The 24,889-nt window shown below is 39.0% G+C and overlaps 2 protein-coding genes across 3 annotated transcripts; both read right to left on the reverse strand.

Moving 5' to 3' along the window:
• Positions 1 to 1,358: 1,358 nt before the first annotated feature.
• On the reverse strand, positions 1,359 to 8,007 carry LOC306755090 (N-fatty-acyl-amino acid synthase/hydrolase PM20D1.2-like; the record flags this gene model as incomplete). The annotated part of the gene is made up of 13 exons (XM_079239341.1): positions 1,359 to 1,999; positions 2,335 to 2,434; positions 2,515 to 2,680; positions 2,761 to 2,832; positions 2,916 to 2,994; positions 3,959 to 4,020; positions 4,100 to 4,175; positions 4,278 to 4,397; positions 4,589 to 4,722; positions 4,803 to 4,889; positions 4,976 to 5,211; positions 7,598 to 7,684; positions 7,794 to 8,007. 13 exons carry the CDS (start codon positions 8,005 to 8,007, stop codon positions 1,867 to 1,869), a joined length of 1,566 nt encoding a protein of 521 aa, XP_079095467.1. The 3' UTR covers positions 1,359 to 1,866.
• Positions 8,008 to 8,234: 227 nt separating this feature from the next.
• Positions 8,235 to 14,495, reverse strand: lemd1 (LEM domain containing 1). 2 transcript variants are annotated; one of them, XM_079239345.1, is made up of 7 exons: positions 14,148 to 14,495; positions 12,651 to 12,762; positions 12,373 to 12,477; positions 12,280 to 12,306; positions 12,121 to 12,185; positions 9,085 to 9,158; positions 8,235 to 8,931 (listed from the first exon to the last, which is right to left on the reverse strand). In XM_079239345.1, exons 1-7 carry the CDS (start codon positions 14,337 to 14,339, stop codon positions 8,625 to 8,627), a joined length of 882 nt encoding a protein of 293 aa, XP_079095471.1. In that variant the 5' UTR covers positions 14,340 to 14,495; the 3' UTR covers positions 8,235 to 8,624. The 2 variants fall into 2 exon arrangements, with proteins under 2 accessions (XP_079095471.1, XP_079095470.1); XM_079239344.1 differs by having other exon boundaries at positions 12,280 to 12,477.
• Positions 14,496 to 24,889: the final 10,394 nt, after the last annotated feature.

Below are 24,889 nucleotides of genomic sequence, written 5' to 3' on the forward strand. Positions count from 1 at the left end.
ACAGTTTTATTGATCATCATTTCTAGATGTACTGTACATGTGTTTTAACTCCAGTTTTGGATGTGTCATTGCCAACATACAGTACCAGTGGAACTGTTCATCCCACTTTCATCATCTTATCTATGTTTCTAGACAATATATTTCCCTGAGGCTGTTTATAATGAAAGCAGAGCTGAAGTTTCTTTTTAGAAAAGAAATGCAGCTTTTGTCCAAACTCTGGCATCGGTTTTTGCAGTGAAACATCATGTGCTTGGAGACATTACCGTAAAGACTAGTATCTGTGATTTGTCATGGATTTCTATATGTGTGGTACGGTTGTTGAGATGATTTTGATTACAAGTAGAGTTCACCATTTCATTCCCATTTTCAGCTTTATCTGCTTGTGAACTTATTATGATGGCAGCTATAAAATATGTACAAACAAGAAGCACAAGCTGTGGTCACAAGAAGCAGATATTTTGCTGGAAATTATTTGATCATTGATCATCATTGATCATTTGAAATCAGTCTTTTTGATGAAATATTGCCGAAACATTGAGAATGAAAGTATTTGCAACACAGAAAAATGTTTTCATTACTCTTTCATTGTTTTGCCTTTTTTTTTTTTTTTTTTTTTTTTTTAACCTAGATTTGGTCCTACTTAATACGCTGGTGGTAATTCTTTAATTAGGCAGATTAAGGTCCCAACAGATGACCTTCTGCAGTATCATAGCACTTTCATTAGACACTCTGGCATACATGAATAATGCAGATGTTTTCTGTCCTTAATTCTAAGCAACAAAAAAAAATCTGTGCTTCATAAATTGATTTTGCAATATTATATTTGAGCACAACTGTTGCTAGGCCAGTTCTAATAACACACATATAACAAATAATGATTAGATCTATATTGTGCTTGATTGCAGACAGCACTCTAAGCGCTAACATTTCATTAAACCCTCACTCCATATTCAGACTTGGTGATGGTAAGATACGTGTACCCACACCATCCTGGTGAAGGTAAAGTTTTAAGTAACATGCATTGTTTTTGGTCCCTAAATAAACAGCAGTTACTATGTTAGATTTCCTCTTCCCTAAGAGTTATGACAGAAGATATATGTGAATAGATGTACAAACAAAATAAATTATATGCTGAACCTCTACTTTGTGTACATATTATGAAATATTATTCATACTTTATACAGTACAAATCAGAAAAGAAACTTTTTCAATTTTTATCTTTTAATAGACACATTTTATAAATTACACACATTGAAAAACTCATTGCAGGCAAAAAAAAAATTACACACATTTGTTTAACAATACAAACTTAATTCCCATGTAAAAACCTGGATTTGTGTTAATGTTTCAGTGTTGAATTGTTAATTTTAAAATACATACTTTATTCAGCTCTAAGAAAAGTTCATTTTTAATCATCTCCACAAACAGCAGCATATTTTTGCATTATTGCAAATGTGCATAAAACAATCACTTCAAGGTAACTGCAGTAGAAACAGAAAATTGTTTCTCATTATCAAATTCTCCTGTAAAATGGAGTCAAATCATGACACTGTAGCGTACCACAAACGCTTCATCTCAACACTTTAAACTCTCTGCAAACATTCCCCATAATTAAAGCATCTGATTATCAAAATTAATTGCTAATTTCCATGAAAAACCAGTGAGAAACAGAACATTTCAGCTCCAAATGGCAGTCGAATGTACTGCTTTTTAAATGTAATGATCCAGGAAAATTTCCATCCACGGTCTTATCAGTGAGTTTTTAAACTAATCCAACAAACAGGTTTTTAAATCCATTAGAAATAACTCAAGTTGAGTCACTTCAGTTCCATTCATAGACCACCAGATCAAAGCCAATGCAAACATTTACAGGAGGTCATGGATGGAGCTGTGAGGCTCAGGGAGCTTCTGAATGTCACAGTTCTGAATCAGATTAAAGTAAAATACAACAAGTTCCTCGTAGTTCTTTTTGGAAATCCTTTCATTGATGCCATGGAATCTAAAAAGGGGAAAAAAAGAGCAAATAAAATATTTTTCCTCCACTTGATTCCCTCCTGCTGTTCTTGCTGGATAAGAGCATTAGTAGAGATGTAAAAAACACACAAACACAAAAACGACTTTTTCCTGCATCTGTCTAATAAGAACTGCACGTCTTAAAGCCACACAGAGGTCCCATTTTCACACCACCAGTTTCTGACATTAACATATGACTAGCTGTAACAAGCTTCCATTTGTTCAACAAGCTGCCTTCTAGCCATGGGAAGTTCTAACACTGTCTGCTCACTCCAGTAGGTTTTTACCAAAGCTATTTTCCCTCCAGTCATTAGCTCTTACCTCTGAGCATCACCTGGTTTAAACCAGACAGGAGCAAAGCGATAAATGTCATTGGTCAGGTCCTTGAAGTGTCGACTGTCCGTGTTCCCGATACAGATACCTGCACGTTGAAACTTGTCTGAGAAAACATTTTGACCGACATAAATGTCACTTATAGCACTGAATCCATCTGGATTTTACCTGGGGCGACTGTAACTGTTGGAAACATGTCCAGCACAGTTTTCTTAATTATCTGAAAGCCAAATGACCTCTCATCGGAAGAGCTGACAGGCAGAGGGTCAAATCCATCAATAAGCTCTATTTTAACTCGCTGGTCTGCAACTGTTGCCTCAATCAGCTCCAGAACCTGGATGAGACATCACTTTATAAAACTTAGTGTTCATTTCAGTTCATCTAGAAAAAAAAAAATCAAATTTCTGACTTTACCTCTTTTAATGAATGTGCTGAGTGGATTCGTAGATTTACATAAGCTTCGGCGAGAGAAGGAATGACATTCACCTTGAAGAGAGCAGAAAATACGTTCTCATAGAAAAACAAACAACTTGTGTTAATTACGTGCTGCTCCCAAGTCATAAACGTACCTTAACACCTGCATTAAACATAGTGACTGCTGTGGTTGTCCTCACGAAAGCATTAGTGTCTGCTTTCCTTTCAAGCACCCTGCGACATAAACATAGCGACTGGTTTACTGTAGCCAGGGCTCTAAAGTGCTGCAGGAGCAATCAAAGACACGTCAAGTGCGACCAATCGTTTTACTTGGTCACACCGGTGCGCCTCACATTTAACAGATTTAGGTGCAGAACTGCACAGACAGACATTCAGGGAGATAAAAAGGAAGATAATGGGTGATTCTTTTCCTTTAACTGGCACTAATCCACAAGAAGGGGGGTGTAAATGAGTGTTAAATGTTTGTGCGTGCATGTGTGAGCCTGTGTGAAGGACATTATTGTGTTGTGTGTTTTTAAATAGCTGTTATAAAGTATGTTGTGAGAAGGCTTAACTATAATTTAATAGGCGCACACTGTTTTTATTACGCAAGGCACACTGTGTTGCTGGTTGCACGAAAAGTGCTTTATAAATAAAGTCTGATTAGGTTTTGTGTGTTGGTTTGATATAACTGGTGCACATTACCCATCCAGCATGGCTAAAAACGGCAGCAACATCATCTTAAGACAAATAAAAGCCAAATCCACACGTTTGTGATTCCTGCTGACAGCTGTTATGACTGTAAGGTGACTTGTGATTTCAGCGATGTGGAAAAAAAAAACTGTTGTAATTAAAGGATTTGACGTTGGATTTTGCTGCAGTGTGGATATAGTCTGTTTATCTCCACCAATTTCATATTTCAAATGAACACGCTAAAAGACTTCATGCAGTTTCACTGCTGTAATATCTGAAACAAACACAAAAACAAATCTCAAAGGGAGAATCTGTCTTTTACTAAGTTCAATCGTTGTTTGTAATTTATGATCATAATGACTAAAAAAAACAAGTCTTTTAAAAAAAAACCTCAGCTTTTTGCACCCAAATTAAGAAGTTTGGTCCACCAAAGCGACCAATGGAGTCTGGAGCCTGACAGTGGAGACAATTAGAGGGGAACATGCTGAGTGAATCTGAAGATTACCTGCTAAGAAGTGGAGAGAACAGCCATAAATTTGACATTACAAACTTCAGCGGGAGGCTAAACTGAGGAAAAAGAAAAAGCAACTATAAGAACAGAGATTTACAACACAACTTAGTGAGCCTGTACTTGCTTCCCCCCTACCTTGTGTGCCAGATGCTCAAAGGTTTCACGTTCTGGCCCATAACCAAACAACCTCGGCATGGGGTTCTCCTCCAGTCTGAGGAAACAGTCAGTCTTTTTATGAAAATGTATAAAGACGTCAATTATGTCCCAACATAACAGTTATTAAACAGAAGTATTGAAGTAATGCACCTCTCACCTTTTAACTGCTGCAGCCAAGATCCCAATGCTGGACTCCCGGGGGGGCATCGAGGAGTGACCAGGGGTCATACTCACACTAAGCTTCATGTTGGCTGAGCCTTTTTCACTTACCCCAATTCTGCAAAGCAATACACATACAAGTAAATTTAAGACTGTGCAACACTCACCTGTGGTTTCTCGCACAGTTTCAGAGACGTTCAGCTTCATCTTATGTTAATGCTTCTGTCAGTGTTTTTTTTTTTTTTTAACCAAAATCTGCAGAATTAGTATCATGCTGAGCTGTTAGACCAGAGAATGGCAGTTCCTCACAGAGCAGCAGGTCCTTCCAGACCACTGATGACTCCATCGAGCACAGCCAGACCCTCGTCCAGGACAAACGAAAGCTTCGCACCACGCTGCTTCAGCAAGCGCACAATGTTCATGGCCCCTTTGTAGCCCCTGATCTTTAAAACAAAGCATTGAAAAGCTAACACATTCAAACCTGACATTTTTAAATTCTCAATTTCATATTTGCTTGACGTACTTCCTCATCATGACCCAGACCGATGTAAAAACCCCTGCGTGGAGCGTAGCCTTTAATCAGTAAGTACTCCAGCGCTTGAAGTATTCCCTAGAATAAAACAAGCTCCAGTTTAGCCTGCATGTATTTATGAGAACATAATTCAACTCCATCTGACAGCAAGCATATTCTCCTACCATTACAGGGCTCTTGTCATCTATAGTCCCTCTGCCATAGATGAATCCATCCATCTCTTTGGCAGAAAATGGTGGGGCCTCCCACCCATCGGACTCAGTGGCAGGTACTACATCAATGTGGGCCAGCAGCAGGTATGGCACCAAGTCAGGCTGTGATCCTTGCACCCAAAACAGGTGGCTGTAATTAGCCACCACCTCATGTCGAACCAAGCTTGAGGAGAAAACTGTGGGGAAAGCTGACAAAGAGAGATGAGGACATCTTTAATGTGGGGATATGTCATTTCTTCTTGTGGAGTAATTACTTTAAAGCGGGAGTGTCCAAAGTCGGTACTCGAGGGCTTCTGTCCTGCAGGTTTTCGATCTATCCCTGTTCCAACACATCTGGCTTCCATTAAATGGATCCAACAGCAAATGAAGTTCTGCACAATGAGTGATTCGTTTAATTCAGGTCTGTTGGAGCAGGGATACATGGAAAACCTTGAGGACTGTGGCCCTTGAGGACCAGAACTGGACCGGAGTTATTCCTATATAAAAGCTCAGTTTAAAACCCTCAGCCATCAACATACTTTAGTTCATATTGAACAACAACCACAAATATTGTTTGATGCATTCTGTTTCATTTTGTTATAATTTAAATGATTACTTACCTAGAAAGTAACTAGTTGTCTCTCCGGCCAATAAAAGGGTGACGTTAACATTCTTCTTATTATCTTATTATTCTTATCAAATTCTTTCAATTTTCCTCCTTGCTTTACAGGATAATACCCTCATCCTTTCGTTTTTTTACTGAATCAGTCATGGTGTACATTAGTGAATAAATAAATAAATAAATGCCAATGTATTAATATTCAGTAGCTGCCACGTGGTACAGTGCTGTTAAGTAAAATGCATCTGTCACGTGATGCTCCAGGCTGGAAAAACAAAACAAAACATTCTCGTGAAGTGCATTTTATGCACCATGGCACCCTACAAGGGGCCACGATGATGATTCTGGAAATGCCCATTAAGAACATCAGTGTGACACCCAGCAGGTCAGATGCTTATATATTATTGCTCTAAATAAGACTGATGAACACCACTGCACACCGACAATAATGCTTCTTCCTCTACAATGCTCTTGAATTTGCAAGGTGGTGTGAAGGGCATTTCCTTCATCTAAAAAAGCACTTTGTGATCCCCACAGCTTTTGGGCCAAAGCTGTCTTCTGCAGTCCTCCAGGACTTAGGATTTTGCCAAGAAATTATGATTTAATGACACCAAATCATAGGATGCACCTATTACATCATGAAATCGCTAAGAAAAGGGCCCCGATCATTCAATGAAATAGCTTATCAGTGAATTGTAGAACTACTTTTGAGCCTCTAAGAGCACAGACTGGGTTAGAACAGCTGAAACTGCTGAATGGTTCAAATATTTTACTTAAATCCCTTAATTAAACCCAAAAGTCAGCGTCTGCATCATGTAGCTTGCTCAATTTCATTTGCATGGTGTACAGCCCAGGCCAGATTATCCAATGGACATAATGGGCGCAGGCCCAGGGGCCCATGCACACTTGGGGGCCATGTAGGGCATACACCAGCAGTATGAAACAAAATGTACATAAAAGCCACATAGTTACACAACAGTGTCTAGTGTATTGCTATTGATACCACCGGCTGAAAGATGTTTAAAAGATTGTTTCAGTGTATCTGTAATGACTTCCACAGTAGCTACTGAGGCGACGACTGGGTCCGGTCTATTTATTTGACGTGCTGTTGGTGGTTCCCAAATGACGCACATAGGTCACAGATTTTGTGGATTTGTTTATTGGAAGCTGTTACATGAACTGCCTGATGATCGGATTTGATGTAATTTCACCAGTATAATATGACAGTGTGAGACGTCAAATGTGCATCTACTTAGAGCGGTCAACAAAAATTACAGCTTCCCAGCCCTCTTCTCCAGCAAAAACCCGAGTGACTGGCTGACAGTGCCCTTTTAACTCCTCAGCGCTATACTGATCCACATCCACGTGACCCCAATTTATATCACCATGACAACAATATAACACCAACCATCCAGTGATAATTCCCCACATAAACTACATTTATGGCTCCTACAGTATCGTTCACAATTTTCACACGGTTGCGGTAGGGAAGGGGGCCCCTGGAGCACTCTGGACCCAAGGGCCTGTGCATTTTTAATCCGGCCCTGTGTACAGCACATTGCAAAATTAAAATTTTGTGACTTTTTTTCCATACTACAAATGGAAACATAAATGTAGTCGCCAATAACACATTTATAACATGCTAATTAAATGGAATAAAACTGCTGCGGCTCCGTTGTTTAGTTTACCAAAACTCCGGGATATTTAAGGGATTGTCATTTAAATGAGAATCAAGTCACATGACAGACTGAACCCTGCTCTTTGACAAAAGGTTGCAGCTTTAACAGACAGCTAATGTTAGCCTGGTTTGCAGCTAACTGGATGTAAACAAGGTTAGCATCTCGTTAGGAAACACTTTCCAGTTAGCTGTGAATGACAGTCTGAATGTGATCATGGCTTGGAAGGCGCGCACCTTACTGTGCACAGACAACACACGCTACATATAGATTTCTATGGGTGGAAACTTGAGGTTTTACCTTTCTGGAGGAGCTTGTGAAAAGCACGCAAGGCTGTGGTGTTGCTCTCCGTCTCGGAGAATGAAACCGTGGGAATCCTGATGGCTTCTACACGCACGAGAGGAAACATGTTTGTTACTGGTGACAGGGGATCTCCATTTCATTTAGCCAGCATGTAGTTTCCATCCAGTTAGCCTAGCTTTTAAAGTGAGATTACCTCTGAAATTTGCAAGCAGCTCCTCTCTCTGATGTCGGTCTATGACAAGCGAAATGTTGTTGGTTTTCTCCCAGTGCGCGAGCTTCAGCCCCACATTCACGTCCAGTGAAAGAGTCCTGATGGATGCTACAGTCAATAAAACCAAGACTGTAAGAAATAAAGTGCTGATGAAAAACTTTATGAACTTAAAAGCTTTGGTCGTGGAGTCTGTCATCGTAAAGCGCGTGCAGTGGCAGCGGAACTGGTCGGCCCACTGTGCACACTGGTTTGGCTGTTGAACAAGAGCCACCTGCTGGATTGAAAAGTGGATACTAAATGTGCAAAAAGCTTTCATTTTCCTGCTAATGTTTTTAAGTTATGCGTCATTTCTTGCAGGAAAAATGCTAAATACTTTGAAGGGATGATTTTAAACAATCTTTATAACTTCCACTTGATTTAGCATTTAATTTATTTAATTTGCAATTAATCAAGTTAACATAATATGCAACAAAACATTGAAACATTTTAAGTATTAAAAACGTACAAGTAATGTGATACAAATTCAACACATAAAAGTATTTCATCATTTGGTTGAGAAGGTTTTTTTCATTTTGAGGAAATCTCTCCAATATTATCTTTGTCTTTCAGCAAATGCGTTTCAATAACACACTGACATCAACTTCATATACAAAGAAAAGTAATACAGGACTTTGAGGATAGTGTACATGCAGGCAGACAAATACAGATAACATTTTCCCTGGAAATTTCTCAGAATAGGGTTGCCATGACTTGTACGACCACATAAACATTCCTCAAATCGCTACACAGACATTATTTGTAAATAAAATCAAATTAATCTTGTCCAGAGACTGACTGTGTGTCCTGTGTCATAACCTGAGGTAAAACCCCTTCCTCACTGTCTGACCACTGGTTAAAGCTGTCCAACAAGGCCAAAACAGAGCTGCTGTCTTCAACATTCACATAAATGAAGTAAAGAATGAACGCCAACGCGATGAAGACCAAAATCTGTATCTGGATAGGAACAAGATGGCGCTCCACTTCTCGTCTCTCTAGGGTCATGGGGCTGACAGGAGTGTCTGGGTACGCATACTGGATGGGCCTCTGTGCCGCGCCTTTGATGGGCCTCCGAGACGTGGCGCTGAAATACAGAGGAGTAAATATGAGTCAATAACTCAAAAACAGTTCTGTTGTATTAAACAAGATTTCAAATACCTCGTTCTTCACAAGTTTCACAAATTTAACATAAGCTGCGAGGAGTTTTCAGTTCTGACAGTGTTGGTGTGATACTTACTAGATCCCTGTGGGAGTGGTTTTGGTGTCTGGGATAAAATCCTTTAAAATACCTTTCACAGGTTCTGGAGGAAGCTGGAAAACACAGGGGAAAAAAAACTGTCAAAGATGACCAGAGAAAAAAAGACAAACAGCCAAGTTCCTGAGACAGAAGCCCAGCAAAAAGACAAAAGGGTTACTGGTGGAGAAGAAATCCCAGATCCTGCCCCACTGTGCTCTGTGGAGGGGTTTTCAGTTACATAAATCACTGGTTCTCAAACTGGGAGTCTGGACCTCCTTGGAGTTCACCAGATAATTGTAAAAAGAAAAAACTTATTAGCCTACAACTATCAAATAAACTTCAGATTTTTACCAGGGCTGTAAAAATTAAACCATTAAAGCAGAAAGAAAATCTGTGAAATGAGCACTTTAATATTTAGCACATTAATGCATAAACTAAGTTAGCACTTATGCAATATTAAAAATGTTAATTTGATATTACTCCAGCAAAAGAAGCCAGTTTTGGTGCCTTGTCACAGTGGTGAAAAACATCTTTATTCACAAAAAGCCTTACATTTAGAGGATGGCTTCAGCATGAGCCATGTGATAAATCACACAATCCCTCAATCATCGCATGGGGGTAAAGGGCGTGAACACCAATGTACGGAGGAGGTTTGAAAACCACTGACCTAAATAATGAAGCTAAGGGATGTAAGAAAGGCTATTTAAAAATCAGCATCGGCGGCAGGATTTAGCTTCCCAAAGTAAAAATCTTCACGTAAAAGTTACTATCTTAATGCTAATGGTAACGATAGCAGTGAAAATCTTTTGAACTATAGTTTGTTTTTTTGTAGGGACAGATATAGACTTGGTGGGGGGCAGTTTTATATGGATTTGTCTGACAGAAGTGATCAAATTTAAATTTTAAAAAATCTTCACAATACTTTCAAGGCATAGTGGTTAATAGAAAATTATTTCCCTTTTAAAAGTTGGAGGAACACACCAAATACACTGCATGTTGAATGTTCTGCATGTTCAAACTGGCACATTTCCTTCCCACAGCAATGATTCATATTTAATACAGGATGATTTTAGGCATTCATGCATGATGTGCAATCAGTTAGCTCTAAAATTTCAATGTTTACTTTCTTTAAATTATTATAGTAGACCTAGTCAGGTATATATATCTACCATTATTCTGTTAATTACCCTTTATATACAAAACAGATCCTGAAAAGTGCTTGCAATGCAAGCCCTGACATTATGCATCCTTATGATACTCTGTTTCTGAATATTAAAGTCATACTTTTGAGTCACAGAAAAATATGCAGAAAAGCATTTTAATTTTTAGAGGAAAAAAAAAAAGTAAATCCTGAAACTATTAAATTTTGAAATGTTTCTGTATCTTAGTTTGCACAACAGATTTGCTTCCATATTCTGTAACTAAATCATCTTTATCAAAAGTGTTGCTTAATAATATACAGCACATATAAGGAAGACTGTTGTCCAATGCTTTTACAACCTGGGAAGTTTGGTGTGATAACAGTTCATAGATGAAAAATACATCTCAAAATTTCAGATTTTTTTTTTTTTTTTTTTTAAAATAAAGGACTATTCTTTGGAAGAACATGTTTGCTTGTTTGTTTTTCAAAATCATACTAAATTTGATCATTTATATTTTTGATATCTAGACAGCATCTGACATTACCCCTCTGTCAGGTCTGCATGCAGTTTGTACACTAAGGACAGTTTTCCCCCCTTCAGATGATGCATTTTGAGAGTTCTGAATGTGTGAAGCATGCACAGCCGCAACCACAACCTCCCCATAGAGTGACATTAGAACAAAAAGAAAGAATATGAATAAATATGCCTTCATTCCCCATCTTGGGGGGGAATCCTTAGAAGTGCAGTCCGGAGACTTGTCCACAGTTCTGTTCTCATCCACAATCTGCATGTCCGGCTAAGAAAATTACAAAAAAGATTATGGCTCTTTGAGCTCTGCATTCCTTCTCACATTATTGTGCTGGTTGAAGTGTGACTGAACAACCTGAGCACTACTGACCCCGTTGGACCGTGACCAATGTTTCAGTATATTGCTCTCTTCTGCGTCTGTGCAAGACGAGAGTGAGCTCCAGCTTTCCATCTGTTGTTTACAGCGAGAATGTGAGTCACCGCTCCATTACAGAATGTGCAAAGCAAAAAAGAAATTATGCATTTTAAATATGTGGAAGGTGGGTGTAACTTTCCTGCTCAACCATTTGTGTGATGCTGAAGGCCTGAAGGGAAACTGGTGAGCAACTGTTGGTCACAACTGATTGAGATCCACTGGGGAGCTGCAAAGTTTAATATGAACACATTAAGAACAAACATAACAATGAGTCTATACACCAGTGAGACACCCATACCAAAACATGTCCCTGTGAAACATTAACTTTCATGATAATGGCTTAAAAAGGGACTTGAAAGATGAAGACAGCCTAAGCTAGGAATGCAGAGAATTTAAACCCTACAAGAGAACTTGAATAAAAGCCGCCTACCCCTGATCTTAATCCTGAGCGCTGACCTATAGAAGATGCTCTGCTAATTCCTGCAGGAATCTGTGTGCTGCGAGATCGAGTCTGCACTGATGATTTTAATGCATTCCTTGAATTCCACTTGGATGTATGTGTCCTGCTTTTCGAAGAACAAACACGCTAAAAAATAAATGAAAACATTTGAGTCCCCCTGAGACTTCAATTTTACCTTTTTTTTTTTTTCTTTTTTTTTTTTAAGCAAAAGATAAAAACTTGCAGCATTTACCAGCCTTGATGACAGTGAAAAGCATCGTGGGTAAGCAACGTCACCCCTCTGAAAACGTAACTCTACCTGTAAAAAGTAAAACAACTGGCAACATGTGTGCATTTATTTGTAGGGACTGAATCCACGTTGCTGTTGTGATCTAGGGCCACTAGATGGCAGCACAGGAAGGATTTCCTGGTAAAAAGCTTGGGGCTGAAAGGTTGACCAGAGGTTTAGGTCATTCTAGAAAAACAAAAAAAATAACAAATTTTTTTCTCACCTCAGTGCTCTGTTGCTGGATCTGCTCTGGTTCTTCAGCCGTCTCTTGCTGCTCCTGTTCTGAGTCTGTGCGAGCCAAGTCAAAATAAATAACTCGGTTATCTGAAACCAACCATAAATATTTTGATTTAAAAAAAAAAAAAAACAATTCTGGTCATACCAGCTTCTTTCTCCTCTTCATCTACACCTCCCTCCCCCTCCTCCTCCTCCTCCTCCTCCTCCTCCTCCTCTTCTTCTTCTTCTTCTTCTTCACTGTCTGAGTACAGCACAGCTTTGTGTTCTGCCCCATTTAATCCGTCATGTCCATCACACTGAAGCAGTTTCCTGAGCTTCTTCTCATACAAGGCCCTGGTGGAGGCTGGCATTTACAAATTCATGTCATCACATTTTTGTTCTTAGAACTAAACCTTAAAACTGAGAGGTCAAAACATTGGCTTTATAATCAACAGCACTTGACTGCTAACTGATAAAAATCATATTTTAATGTAAGAAAAAAAAAGTTTCATGAAAGAAAATAAATGTCAGTCTTACCTACTATTGGCCCAGCTTTAACCCCATGCTGGAGTAATGCAGCCTTAAGGTCATCATCGGTCAAACGTCTTGGGTCAGGCACCTCAGAATCTTGTGATTCCTTTTGTTTCTTCTTTAAAGGCATAAAAAAAAATATTTTAATGAACTTTGATTATTTTATGACAAAAGCTGCACAAATTTCCAAGTGGTATGGAAGGAAAATAAAACTGCAGGATGTGTCAAGATATCCAATCTGTTTTCATGGATACCCCGGTTGCAGAACAACAATACTAGTTCAAGAAAATAAGTTTATGGTTAATCACCTAATAAATATACTGGTATAGTAGATGTTAGTATCACATCCACTTGCAGTAGTGATGAGTATAAGGATGCACTCAACAAACTCATGTGATCTAAAACAAAACAGTATTGCCATGTAAGTTTTCATTTGCATTAACTTACAGTACTAGATGCAAAGTTAGCTTACGGTGACACATATTGGAAAGCCACCCTGGCTTTACATTTGGGGGAAAAAAGCAGCACTTATTATTGTTCAAAAATGAACCAGTGTTGTGGCTTTACATAACAGACAACTTAACAAAGAAGCAAAATTAAATTGTATCCTTGGGCACGTTGTTATTGACAGCCAGTCACAAAGACAGCTTTCTGTGTGTGTGTGTGTGTGTGTGTGTGTTATATGCTGCATGTCCATTTGTTTAAATAAAGTGCTGCACCAGTCTCTTTTTTTTTTCTTAGCTCTATACAAAGAACCAAATGGTTGCTCAAGTCTTTTGTACTGTATTGTCCATATAAGCTAAATAAGAAACCTGCTTATTTGTCTGTTGATAATATTACTGTTATTTCATAGCAGAAATCTTTTTCAAAGTTCTTTAAAACAAAATTATAATGAACGATAATGAATTCTCAACACCAAGTTGTAGTTTTTTGTTGTTGTTGTGGTTTTTTTTCCCCCCATTATTGAAATATTGACAAATTTAAAACTCCCAATGCATAGCTGCCAACCAAGAGCAACTCAGCTCATATATAAATGAATTAAATCAGCAGTAGTTTTAGTACACTCCTTTAGAAAACATAGTTCAGTCTTTCCTCCACATGGGAGGAACATGTTTCACACTTCAATTATTAGTTGAGCTCCTCTTGCTGGTCCAAATAACTGAGTGTGACAGGTGTGCTGCTCGCGTCTGTAACGACAGAAACGTCTCATGTAAATCTATACCAGCCATACAGCTGGTGGCTTACTGGTGGACCTCAAGCGTGCTACAACTGGAGGATTGTTTGGGGGGCAGTGACCCAGATCCCAACCCCACAAGTGCAGATGAACTAACACAAAACCATTATTCTGATCATTATTCTTCGTATGCACAAATAGTCTTGAAATGTTCAGTATTATTAATAAGCAGTGTATCCTACTAGGAAGAAACCAGTCTGTCTGACCTCGTTGACTCTTATTTTTAGAAAAGTACTCAAAGTTCACCAACATTAGATCTGTTGACTCACTTCCACATCTTGCACTGGATCCTCATCATCGCTGGAAAAATCCGCAGTGTTTTTGTGGTCGATGTGTTTCAGGTGCAGCTCCACATAAACCTCCTTCTTGCTCGCTGCAGGTGGCAGCTCCACATTGTGAGCAACTAAATCTGACTTGAGGCGAGTTTTAGAGAGCTGAGCCGGGTCTTCCACAAATGGCATGTCACAAAGAAGAGGAGTGCAAAAAGCTATCCTTAAAGTTTTGTGTCTTTGAAGAAGTCACGTGCACCAGGCTGAGCTGCTCGGAAGAAACCCACAGCCTGGTCCCAAAGTCTGAATCACAGACCGTCACAGACTGCATTGAGAACAGCTGCGACTTGGGGCTTGATTGACAGCAAGTAAGCTAGCTTTACATACTGCTAACACTGTGTGTGTGTGTGTGTGTGTGTGTGTGTGTGTGTGTGTGTGTGTGTGTGTGTGTGTGTGTGTGTGTGTGTGTGTGTGTGTGTGCGTGTGTCTGTGTGTGTCTGTGTTTATATGATAGATAGATAGATAGATAGATAGATAGATAGATATCTATTAGGAGTGGGAAGTCAAATATTGGGTTGTTTTTTGTTTTTTGTTATTTTGTTTCACAATTTTAAAATAGCCTTTTTATTAAATAAATACCAAAACAAATCATGCAATTTTTGTCATTTTTATTGTTTTTGTTTTTTTTATCTGTCTATTTCTTGGGCATTATGGCAGCAGAATGATGGTCTGGCTATTCTGCTGTTTTTTCCTAATTGAAGTTACAAAAAATGATGAGCAAAAAAAGTTTTGCACTTCTTTTTGTTTGTTTTGTTTTTGTTTGTTTTTAGTCTACAATAATCAACAATATCGAAGAATTGTGAAAATCGCAATTTAAATCAAATCAGCATTGAAAAAATCGGAATCGAATTAAATTGGGACAAAACCATTTTGTCACATTGTTTTTTGTTTGTTTGTTTGTCAGTTTGTTTTTGTTATGTTTTGCAACTTTTCTATTGCATTGAAACATCTGGGCCACCATAGACGTCTACCTTATTCAATTAATGGTATGAAATCTAATTATCAGCCAATGTTAGCAAACTAACATGCAACTTCTGCTAGTTATTCAGCAGATAAAATACAGGGTTAAAGGCTGAAAAGGAGTGTGAAGTGGATTTATAATATAGAATTGCTTATTTTTTGTCCAAGATAACTTTTATTTTCATTCGGAAGTCTGCACTTTCATCCCTGAATCATGACTTCATTGAACTGATTCAAGGAATTGAATATGTCTTCTATTATTTTAAGAGAAATTCATTTTGCACAGTTGCATTTATTTTTTGTAATATCTATTGTTAATGAGAGCCTTAAGTTTTTCTGCCAAGTCTAAGCTTTTTAGGGAGTTTAGTTTTGTCCTTTACCAGTGAAAGCGAGGGTGCAGGCAAGTGTGAGTCTGTTTCCATGCTGAGTGACCCCAAAAGCCCCTCAATTTGCATAATAGTCTTTGATGTGATTTTTTTTTTTTTTTTTTTTTTAAATACTCCACATTAACAAGTTGGTAGGGTATTGCACATTAAAAAAAAAACAATTCCTCCAGTTTTTCAAGTGTAAATTCCTCCAACCAAACCACAGCAGTGAAACAGTGGTATGTACCTTTAATGTCCAGATGTAACCCAGGCTGTTGGTACGGTCGTATTTCTGGTATATGTTGCTGCATTTTTACTATTGTGATGTATCCTCTTAATATCATCTGGAAGCTGCAGATGGTTCCCTCTTGTCCTCTGTAAACAAACGAAGAACAAAACATAAAAGTTGTAAGCCTGTTTACACCCACCTGAGATACTGGATAGGGTCACATTGATCCAGCTGACATGCCCTTGCTGTTTCTCAAACACTGCTGGGGAAAAAGTCCTGAAACATCCAGAAAGTTTAATATTTCTTAACTTAACTTAAGCCTTCATATACTTAGGAAGAGTGTATGTTAAGCTTACATGCAGCTAAGATCATTATTAAAACTGAAAAACAGCATAACATTTTATAGGCAAAACTGCAATAGTCAGTTAAATTCAGCTGAGGTCATAATTGTAATTTAATCCTGATTTTTTGTATTTATTTTATTTGCAGGGTTCTTAATCGTCCAATGGCTTCAAAAAGAGCAAGATAAATCAACTAAATTAGATGAATAAAAAGTCTCATTTTCACCATCCTACGATTTCACACCACAGTTTAACACAGAAATTATATATAGTATCTGTTATACCCCAGAAAGCAACTGGTAAAAGTAAGATGACATGAGGGTAATTAAAATATTATAATTCAGCGTGTTTTTGATCATGGTCAATTTTTAGATAAAACTCAGTGAGAAGGCTTTTTACCTAATGTGATTCAGCAGTGATGCATTAAATCATTAAATCTGCATAATCGAGGTATTGATTAATAACGCAACAATGTGGAGAAGTCAACAGTGCAAACATCCCCCAGCTTGTATAAACCACTTGCACCAAAAGCACAGATGAAACTATCAGATCAGTGATTATTCCTGTGTCCCAGTGCATAGTGGTGTGCATTCAGACCTCCACCAGTGCACCACATAATGATCATTTTAAGATGATATTTAACTGAATCCTTGTAATTTCAGGATGAAATAGACTGGCTCTAATAATGAGGCTCAGTTAATCAAATTAAGCTCAGGCTATGCTCTGAGTGATCAAAATCTGTATGCCGTTTACTGCTCTGCCTTCAGGCTCACGCTGCAGAGCCTGAAAAATTACTGGTCACACATTTATTTAATCATTACTTGGTTGCTGGTGCAAACAACTGTTACACTGTTGAAAAACTGTAAGTGCTAAATTCTTCACAGCCTTAAATGTGATGTGGATTAATTTGTTGGTTTGTGTTTACTCAATAGATTGATTGTGTGTGTTGTTGTCACCATTTCTCACTTTTTCTTATTAAATTAAATCACCCATATGGGAGCTTGGTAAAGCAAACCTGAATGCCAGTTAATGCTATTCAGCACATCCAAAAATGAAGCAAAAGTGGATCTGCTTGAACAACAGATGGGTTGCTTTAATTCTTTGCAAATCATGCTGAACAGCTCCAACAATCACTCTCATGCTGATCTGTGAATGCAAACAAGGAATGACAAGACAGCAGGTGTTTATATCACATCGCTGAGAAAACAGACTTGATCACCTGCGGAGTTGTTTACCGCTATGTGTTTCCTTCAGTTTCAATCAACATACTGTTGTGTGAGAAAAATAGAAAGAAAAAAAAAACTTTTGTTTATGGCTGGTATTAAATAACCTTAATGGAATATATAGCTGTGAACGTGTTCTATGAGTTAGAAAATATCACTGGCAGAAGAGGATCCACATCCACACAGTGAACCTTGTTCAACATTTTTTCTGACTTTTTAAAAAAAAAAAAAAATTAAAAATGACTTTTGAAAAAGACTTAAATTTTATTTTCCAAAGAACCGAAATGGTCTAATATGACTGCATCTGAGTTCAAAGCCAAGAGATATTCAGCAGAGACTTTTACGGTCAGAAAGCTAAAGGCTCATTGAATCCTTTAGAAATGTATTCAGCAGGGATGGAGAATGAGCCATGAAAACTCACTCTGATGCACTTTATACAAGTGCCATGATGGTTTGGTGGGCTTAAGTCCAAACCTACCCAGTACAATTACAGACTGAATGCCATAAAAATAAAATGTGCAAAAACTGCTAATGAAAACAATCCCTTCTAAATCTGTGTAAAAATAGACACGTTTAATCTGTGCCAATGTATGTGTAAAGCATCTTAAAGCTGTGACTCATTAACTCAGTGTTGTGAATTTAGTTTAAAAAATCCATGATGGATACTAAATACCCTCTACATTTATGTATTATAGTACTGCAATAGATTTTTAAGGAAATAAATCTTCGTATTTCTTCTTTTTCTCGTCATTGAAACATACTGAATCCAAATGAAAGGCTAGTGACAGACCACATGGCGACTTTCAAAGTGCTTTTGCTTTGAGAGCTGTAAGTGAAGTTTTTGGGTTTTGGGGGGGGTTATTTGCTTTCAGCTGTAAGTGTGATTCATTTCTTTTCCCATTAAAACAGTCAGCGAGGCTCCATACCCTGCTGTATGGCAACAGCAAATAAGGATGTGCATTTGGTCCACATAAACCTCATGGTAAACGCTTGTACCAGCAGCAGTAGCATTCAGGTTTATTAGACTTAGAGTTTAATACTACCTCGTCAAGGTTAATTAACCTGGCTGGAAGTAGACGCATGTCATTTCCTGAGGCAGTGGTGTGAAAAGAGTCTCCCATTGTCATTATAAACCATGGAGTGATTAACAGGGTGAAAAAATACTCAATTCCCTCTACTAAAAATGGCATATGGCAAAAAAATCTCCTCTAATTATTCAATGAAAAGCGTCTCGAAGGAGTCTTGACTTGGAACACTTATCTTCCCAGCGGTTCTGTGATAAAGATGCTATTGGCTTTGTCATTTGTAATTACACAAGATTCTGTATGTGACAGATGCTACAACAGCTGAGTTCATACAAATAAGTGAGTAACTTTAATATAATATTTGCAAATGATAAAAAATCAAATTCAAGAATCTTTACAGATGAAATAACGTTTCAGCCTTCTGGCAGATCTTCAGCCGATTGTCCACTGTGTATCCAATGGCTTTAAACCCTACATGACGTGTTAGAAAAAACTCACATAGGAATAGAAAGCCATAGGACGCATATGTGGTTTGATTTGGAAGGCAGTAGTACAAAATTGTGAGCTCAGATGCAGTTAGAAAATCAGGCATTTTAAGGCTGAGAGCTTGAAAACAACAAGGAAAAACAAGGGCAGGTTGGAGACAGCATTTAGGATTTAGAACTTCGCATCTGCATGAATAATTAACCAAAGAAACTGGATGTATTCATCTCAGGCCCAGAGGACTAAAGTGAGACTGTCTTACAAGTCTTTAAGCAGTGAAGATTGTGTTTTTTACAGCACAGACTCACACAATCTGACCTATTCTGGGTGTCTGAATCTTACAGCAACATCCCTCAAGCTATTCAGCTCCTGAGGGGGCTTGTGGGAAAATCTTTGATTAAAAATGCGGTTTTAAATCATTGTCTACGGGGAAAAGGTGCAATGTTAATCAAAAGGATTTTGTTTCCAAGTTCAAAACACATTACGTAAACTCTTTCTATATTCTGTGTACCCACCCCCCCCTACACACACACACACCTCCATTTGACTTCCTTAAGCACAAAGGAGATCATTACTCCCGTCTTTCAGTTCAACCACTGAGCCCAGAAAGCTGAGCCATTTTTGTTATACCGCAAATCATTTCCACAAATAGGAAGTGAAGGTTTCTATGTAGCTGTAACTCTTCCTGCTAACTGTGTATGATTCTTCTACACAGACATGGCCAAAATACCATCCCCATTCTTATTTAATCTGAACTGCACCAAACAGATATACAAACTTGGACTGATTCAGGATTTTCCTACACTCAGAACCCAAAGTCCATTAACAGGTCGTTACAACTAGCCGTTAAAAAGGCTTTGAGCCATTTTCAACCCCTCAGCGAGTGGACACTCAGCACTCAGAGATATGCAGGCCAAATCTGCTCACCCAGATGTCTGGCCAGAAAACAGTAGCCTTTATAAAAATCATGAAAAAAAATCTTGTGGATGGAGAGGAAACAGGCTCGTATGGAGGACAGAGGAGGCATTTGTTGACATTGTATCAAGTGCAAGGCTGAGGTATTTGAGGCTCAGAGAGGCCAGGTATTTGTCAGTCAGTGTTTCTTGTGCTTCTGCTGTCTCCAACTCAAACAACAAAAGCTCCATTGAGCGCACCCCCACCTCCCCTTTTTTTTTTTTTTTTTCTCTGAACATGCACACAAAGCTTCCTGTACTAGGCTGCAACTGTCCAGTACTGAGAGAGCCACACATAGCCGTCTTTTTATGCACCTGTTCGAGTTGTTTTAGCATTACAGAAATGGTCTCCTTTACTTTACCCTATCTATATATCGTTTTATGTCTACATCTCCAATAGTTCTAAGATGTCTGAACTTCGTCATGAGACATTTTAACTTTTACAGTGAAGTGCAGTGTTTCAAGGTTGTCAGCTTGTCTAGAAACAACTATTTACACACTTTGATCAGTATCTCATTGGGCTCATATGTGCTGGAAATTCTCATGACCTTTGTGCACTGTTCATTTACAGAATGGGTCAAAAAGTGTTTTCTCAATCAGCCTATTCCAGGTTCATAGAAGACCACTATCACTGAGCTTGAGGGACCTTGTGCTCATGCATGTCTAAGCATAAATTAGTAAAGCCTCTGTGTCAGACTGTGTCCAGACAAGAAGGTGAATCTCAGCCACAGGCAGGATTAGCTGTAATCCCTAAACATCGTACACGGTTCTTCTCAGCTGGGAGCCAACTCAGGCAATCATCAGTCGCCAGATGTTTCCAAAGGCTCTAGATTACATTAAATACATTCCATTGTTCTTCTAGCTGTTCCTGTAAAGGTGTGCAAATGCTTTGCATTTTCTTCTTGAAAAACAGGGATGCTGATACATAAATATAAAGCCAGTTATGAACAATATCGTGCTGAGACGCAGATTTAGACTTGCAAGTACAAGATCAACGGTGGCACCTTTTATTTTTTAATTAAGGGAAACTTCCTTGTTTTAATGAATTTAAAAACACACCTTTTACTGGCAGACTAGACAACCAAAAAACACATTGAAATAATGCACACAACACCTGAAAGCCAGAGAGCATCACTCAAGCTGCTTCCTATCCTGACTGTCTGTGTCAGTGAGAACAAACAGATATCTTGACAAGCGCGGTCTCCACTTCAGAAAGTAACGGTGACATGCATTTAATGCCAGCTGCATTCCTGTGCTATAAATCTGCCTCTTACCTCCTTCTCCCCTCTCTTGCGTCCCTCGCTGCTGGACCGAGTATGGCATCCTCTCAGCCAAATACTGTATAGACAATGGGTAGTGGGGGGGGGGGGGGGGGGGGGGGGGGGGGGGGGGGGGGAGGTTTTACTATGTGAGCAAGGAGCAAATGTGGGGAGACAGAGAGAGTAAAAGCAGAATGAGAACTGAGGAGAGAGAGAATGTGAGAGGGGGGAAATGGGCTCAGGAGGGAGATCTCTCACTCACAATACTCTCAAAACATGAATCTGACGAAACGTTACATGAATTGCAATTTCAGTCCCCCGCCCTCCCCCCTTTCTCTCTCTCCCGTCTCAGATGCAGTGTCAGAGAAATCGGCAACCAGAAAATCCCTCTTCACGTGGGAAATGTAAGGAAAAACAAGAGACTGTGAAAGAATGGGTCCTGGTTTTAAACAAGCCCCTTTCTTTGGCTTTCTTTGAATGAGTTCTTAAGATTCCAGGTTGGCAGAGTGCCCATGGGTCCTGGATGGAAAAGGATAAAAGAGGGACTGCGTTAGGGGGGCTGTCTATTGTGTTTGTTCCCTTCCTTTCAGTCTTGGCACTCCAGTTGATCTCTGCAGCCAGTTGCTGAATATTCCAGTCAGTTTTCCCTCAGTTGTACATACAGAAACCCATTTTTATCAGGATGTTCTGCTTGTCTCCTACAGACCAGACAAACTTTGTCCTCCTATATTCGCGGTATAGACATTTAGTGAGATTTCAATGCTTCTGACCAGCCGTGATCTGAGGAACTACACACTTTTAAGAGTTTCTTGTTCTTTGTTTGGGCCTCTTTTCTCCCTTCTTTGTCCTCCTTACTGTCCATCACGAGTGAAGGGAGGCTGCTGTTTTGCCTGGTGCATCTGAGCTGAAGACAGCAGGTGTTGCTGCCCCTTTTTGAGCCACATTCACTCCCACCTTTCTCCCCCTCCATCCGTTTCTTTCACTAAAACACCCTTCTCTCCTTGTCCGCGTGAGGCTGGGGCTCTTAATGGAAGAATAAGATACTGTAATATAAGGGAAGTCCGAAACCCACCCAGAATAAAGATCTGGTTTACTTTAAAGAGTCATGTCACCTTGGCCTGGTTAGAACGGCTGATGATAGAAGCAGTTATGTAAACACTGTAAAGAACTAATGCAACTGTATCTCTGGTCAATTACGTCTTTGCTCGCTGCTGCTTCTGCTGCATCAATGCTGCAAGAGAAGCCCTTTTTTTCCCCCCTCACAGTCCACCCCCTCCTCCTCTTCCTCCTCCTCCTTCTCCACAAACCCTTCCCATACCCTCTCTGTCTTCCTCCTGCTTTGCCTCAAATAGACACACAGGCTTGGTTCATTACTATTCACCAGGTTTCACTAAGGCACGCATCATTGCACTGCTCTCTACAACTGTGTCGGAAGAGGTGGGGGAGAGGAGGACGGGGAGAAAAAGGCAAATGCAAGAGACGTTTTATGATAGAAAATCATAAATCATTGCGTTTTCTGTATCTGGATGTGTGTACAAACATATACTACCAGACAGTTGCACACTTGACTGCTTCTCTCTTCTTCTGATAGAAAAGGCTTCGGGGGAAGAAAGCTGTTTCAGTTCTTCATAAAAAAAAATCTATTAGCCTGTGTGTATTTTTGCCTTTCATTAAATCTATTGGGGTTGCAGACTCTATCCCAGCATTCAAATTATTATCTATTCTGATGTACTGACAAAGCATGTCATCCATGAAAATAGCCACAATGCTTCATTTCTTGCTCCTGTGTTGGCTCTAGATCACTCTGTCATCTCCATTTCTGCTAAATTACTTCACTGTGGAGATAATCCTTTTATTATGATGCTCTTTTTCTTAATAGTCAGCTGTCTTCCTGAATTACAACCACAGAGTAAACATAGTAAGAAAAAATGTACTGTGCTGTTCTGTGTTAATTTACAATAAATCTGAAGCAATTAGTTAACTCGTGAACATCAACAAAAGTTTATTTAATGGAATTTAAATTTGATTGAAATATGCTGGCCTGATATTAGAATGTTAGTCGTGGTATTTGACGAGGTGTTTATAATAAGGCAAGGCAAGTTTATTTGTATAGCACCTTTCACGTACAAGACAATTCAAAGTGCTTCACATGAAACATTAAAAGCATTACAGAAAAAAGAGCATAAAAGTATATATATAGCAAAATCACAATAATATCGTGAATTATATTAAAATAATTAAAAGTAGAATTAATTAAAAGTTACTGTGCAGATGTCATTCATAGGCACATGAGAAAAGAAATGTTTTTAACCTGGATTTAAAAGTTTCTACATTTGGTTTCTACATTAGTAATAATAAAACTTATTAGTAATAGAATCTTTATTTGTTAATTACCTGTACAAGAAATACTATGGGCTTGACATCATTGTTATTTATTTATTTACTTATTTGAGTAATAGGTAGGTAGACAATAAAAAAATGGGTTTGACAAAGCGAGGGTGGCTGTACTGAGGAGCTGTAGCCTCTGTTTATGAGATGGCTGCTGAGATGAGGTAGACATCACCCCACGCAAAAGTTTAGTTGCAACAAAACTTGTCATTATTCATCATCGTTCCGTGTCGTGTTCGTGCACTGAAAGGGCAGCAATTTTTGTGACAGTTTTGAAAGCGAGTTTCCATCATGCTGGCAGAACCGTGATAAGCTAGCTTCATCCCACGTAATGTGCATTTGACTTTGTAATCCATTTAATGAAATACTGCTCTGGTCTGCTGCTTTCGCCGGAGGTCCAAACTCTGGCAGAAATAACTTTCCTTCTTTCTGCTTCCGGATAGTGAAGGTGATTCTGCTGGTGAAGGTGAAGTAAATAATAGTTCCCAGCTCAGATCATTGTTCCTTCAAGTTTAAATTACAATGCAGTCATTGTTAAATGTAATTTGGAAGTACATACCGATTCACTCCTTTTTCTTTGTTATGAACATCATATTCCTGTAAGTAACAAGATGTTGACTTGACTAAAAACAATAACACATACGTTTTGCTTTTGACTCATTTTGATGGCATGCTGACAATCATCATACACATTCCTGTATCGTATTAAGGCTGAAAATGTGCACTTGACAACTTTTTCTTTTATTTTCAAACACATCAAAAACCAACATCAGGCTGACTTTTACAGTCTGGAGAGAGCTCAGAGACGAGACAGGGTTCTGACCAGCGTACATGTAACATTTCCATATGTGATTGTATGGCCTGACACATTAGTGTCAATCCATCCATCCATCCATCCATCCATCCACCCATCCATCCATCCATCCACCCATTCATCCATCCATCATCCATCCACCCATCCATCCATCCATCCATCCACCCATCCATCCATCCATCCATCATCCATCCACCCATCCATCCATCCATCCACCCATTCATCCATCCATCCATCCACCCATTCATCCATCCATCCACCCACCCATCCATCCATCATCCATCCATCAATCCACCCACCCATCCATCCATCCATCCATCCATCATCCATCATCCATCCATCCATCCATCATCCATCCATCAATCCACCCACCCATCCATCCATCCATCCATCCATCAATCCACCCACCCATCCATCCATCCATCCATCCATCCATCCATCATCCATCATCCATCCATCCATCCATCCATCCATCATCCATCATCCATCCATCCATCCATCCATCCATCCATCCATCCATCCATCCATCCATCCATTCATCCAACTATACATCACAAACAAGCTTTCTCCTCAGTTTCACATGTGTAACTTACATACAAGCTTAACGTACAGGATGTAAATCTAAATAACACTTGAATCATG

This window comes from Telmatherina bonti (assembly GCF_933228915.1).
Source record: "Telmatherina bonti genome assembly, chromosome: 4".
Classification (NCBI taxonomy): domain Eukaryota; kingdom Metazoa; phylum Chordata; class Actinopteri; order Atheriniformes; family Telmatherinidae; genus Telmatherina; species Telmatherina bonti.

What these genes read in the sequence shown, in the direction of transcription:
- lemd1 (XM_079239344.1), bottom strand. Translation starts at nt 14,339, where the DNA reads ATGCCATTTGTGGAAGACCCGGCTCAGCTCTCTAAAACTCGCCTCAAG. An exon ending in ATCCAGTGCAAGATGTGGAA is followed by an intron (nt 12,763 to 14,147) that starts GTGAGTCAACAG and finishes ATGCCTTTAAAG; the next exon opens with AAGAAACAAAAGGAATCACA. An exon ending in TAAAGCTGGGCCAATAGTAG is followed by an intron (nt 12,478 to 12,650) that starts GTAAGACTGACA and finishes TGTAAATGCCAG; the next exon opens with CCTCCACCAGGGCCTTGTAT.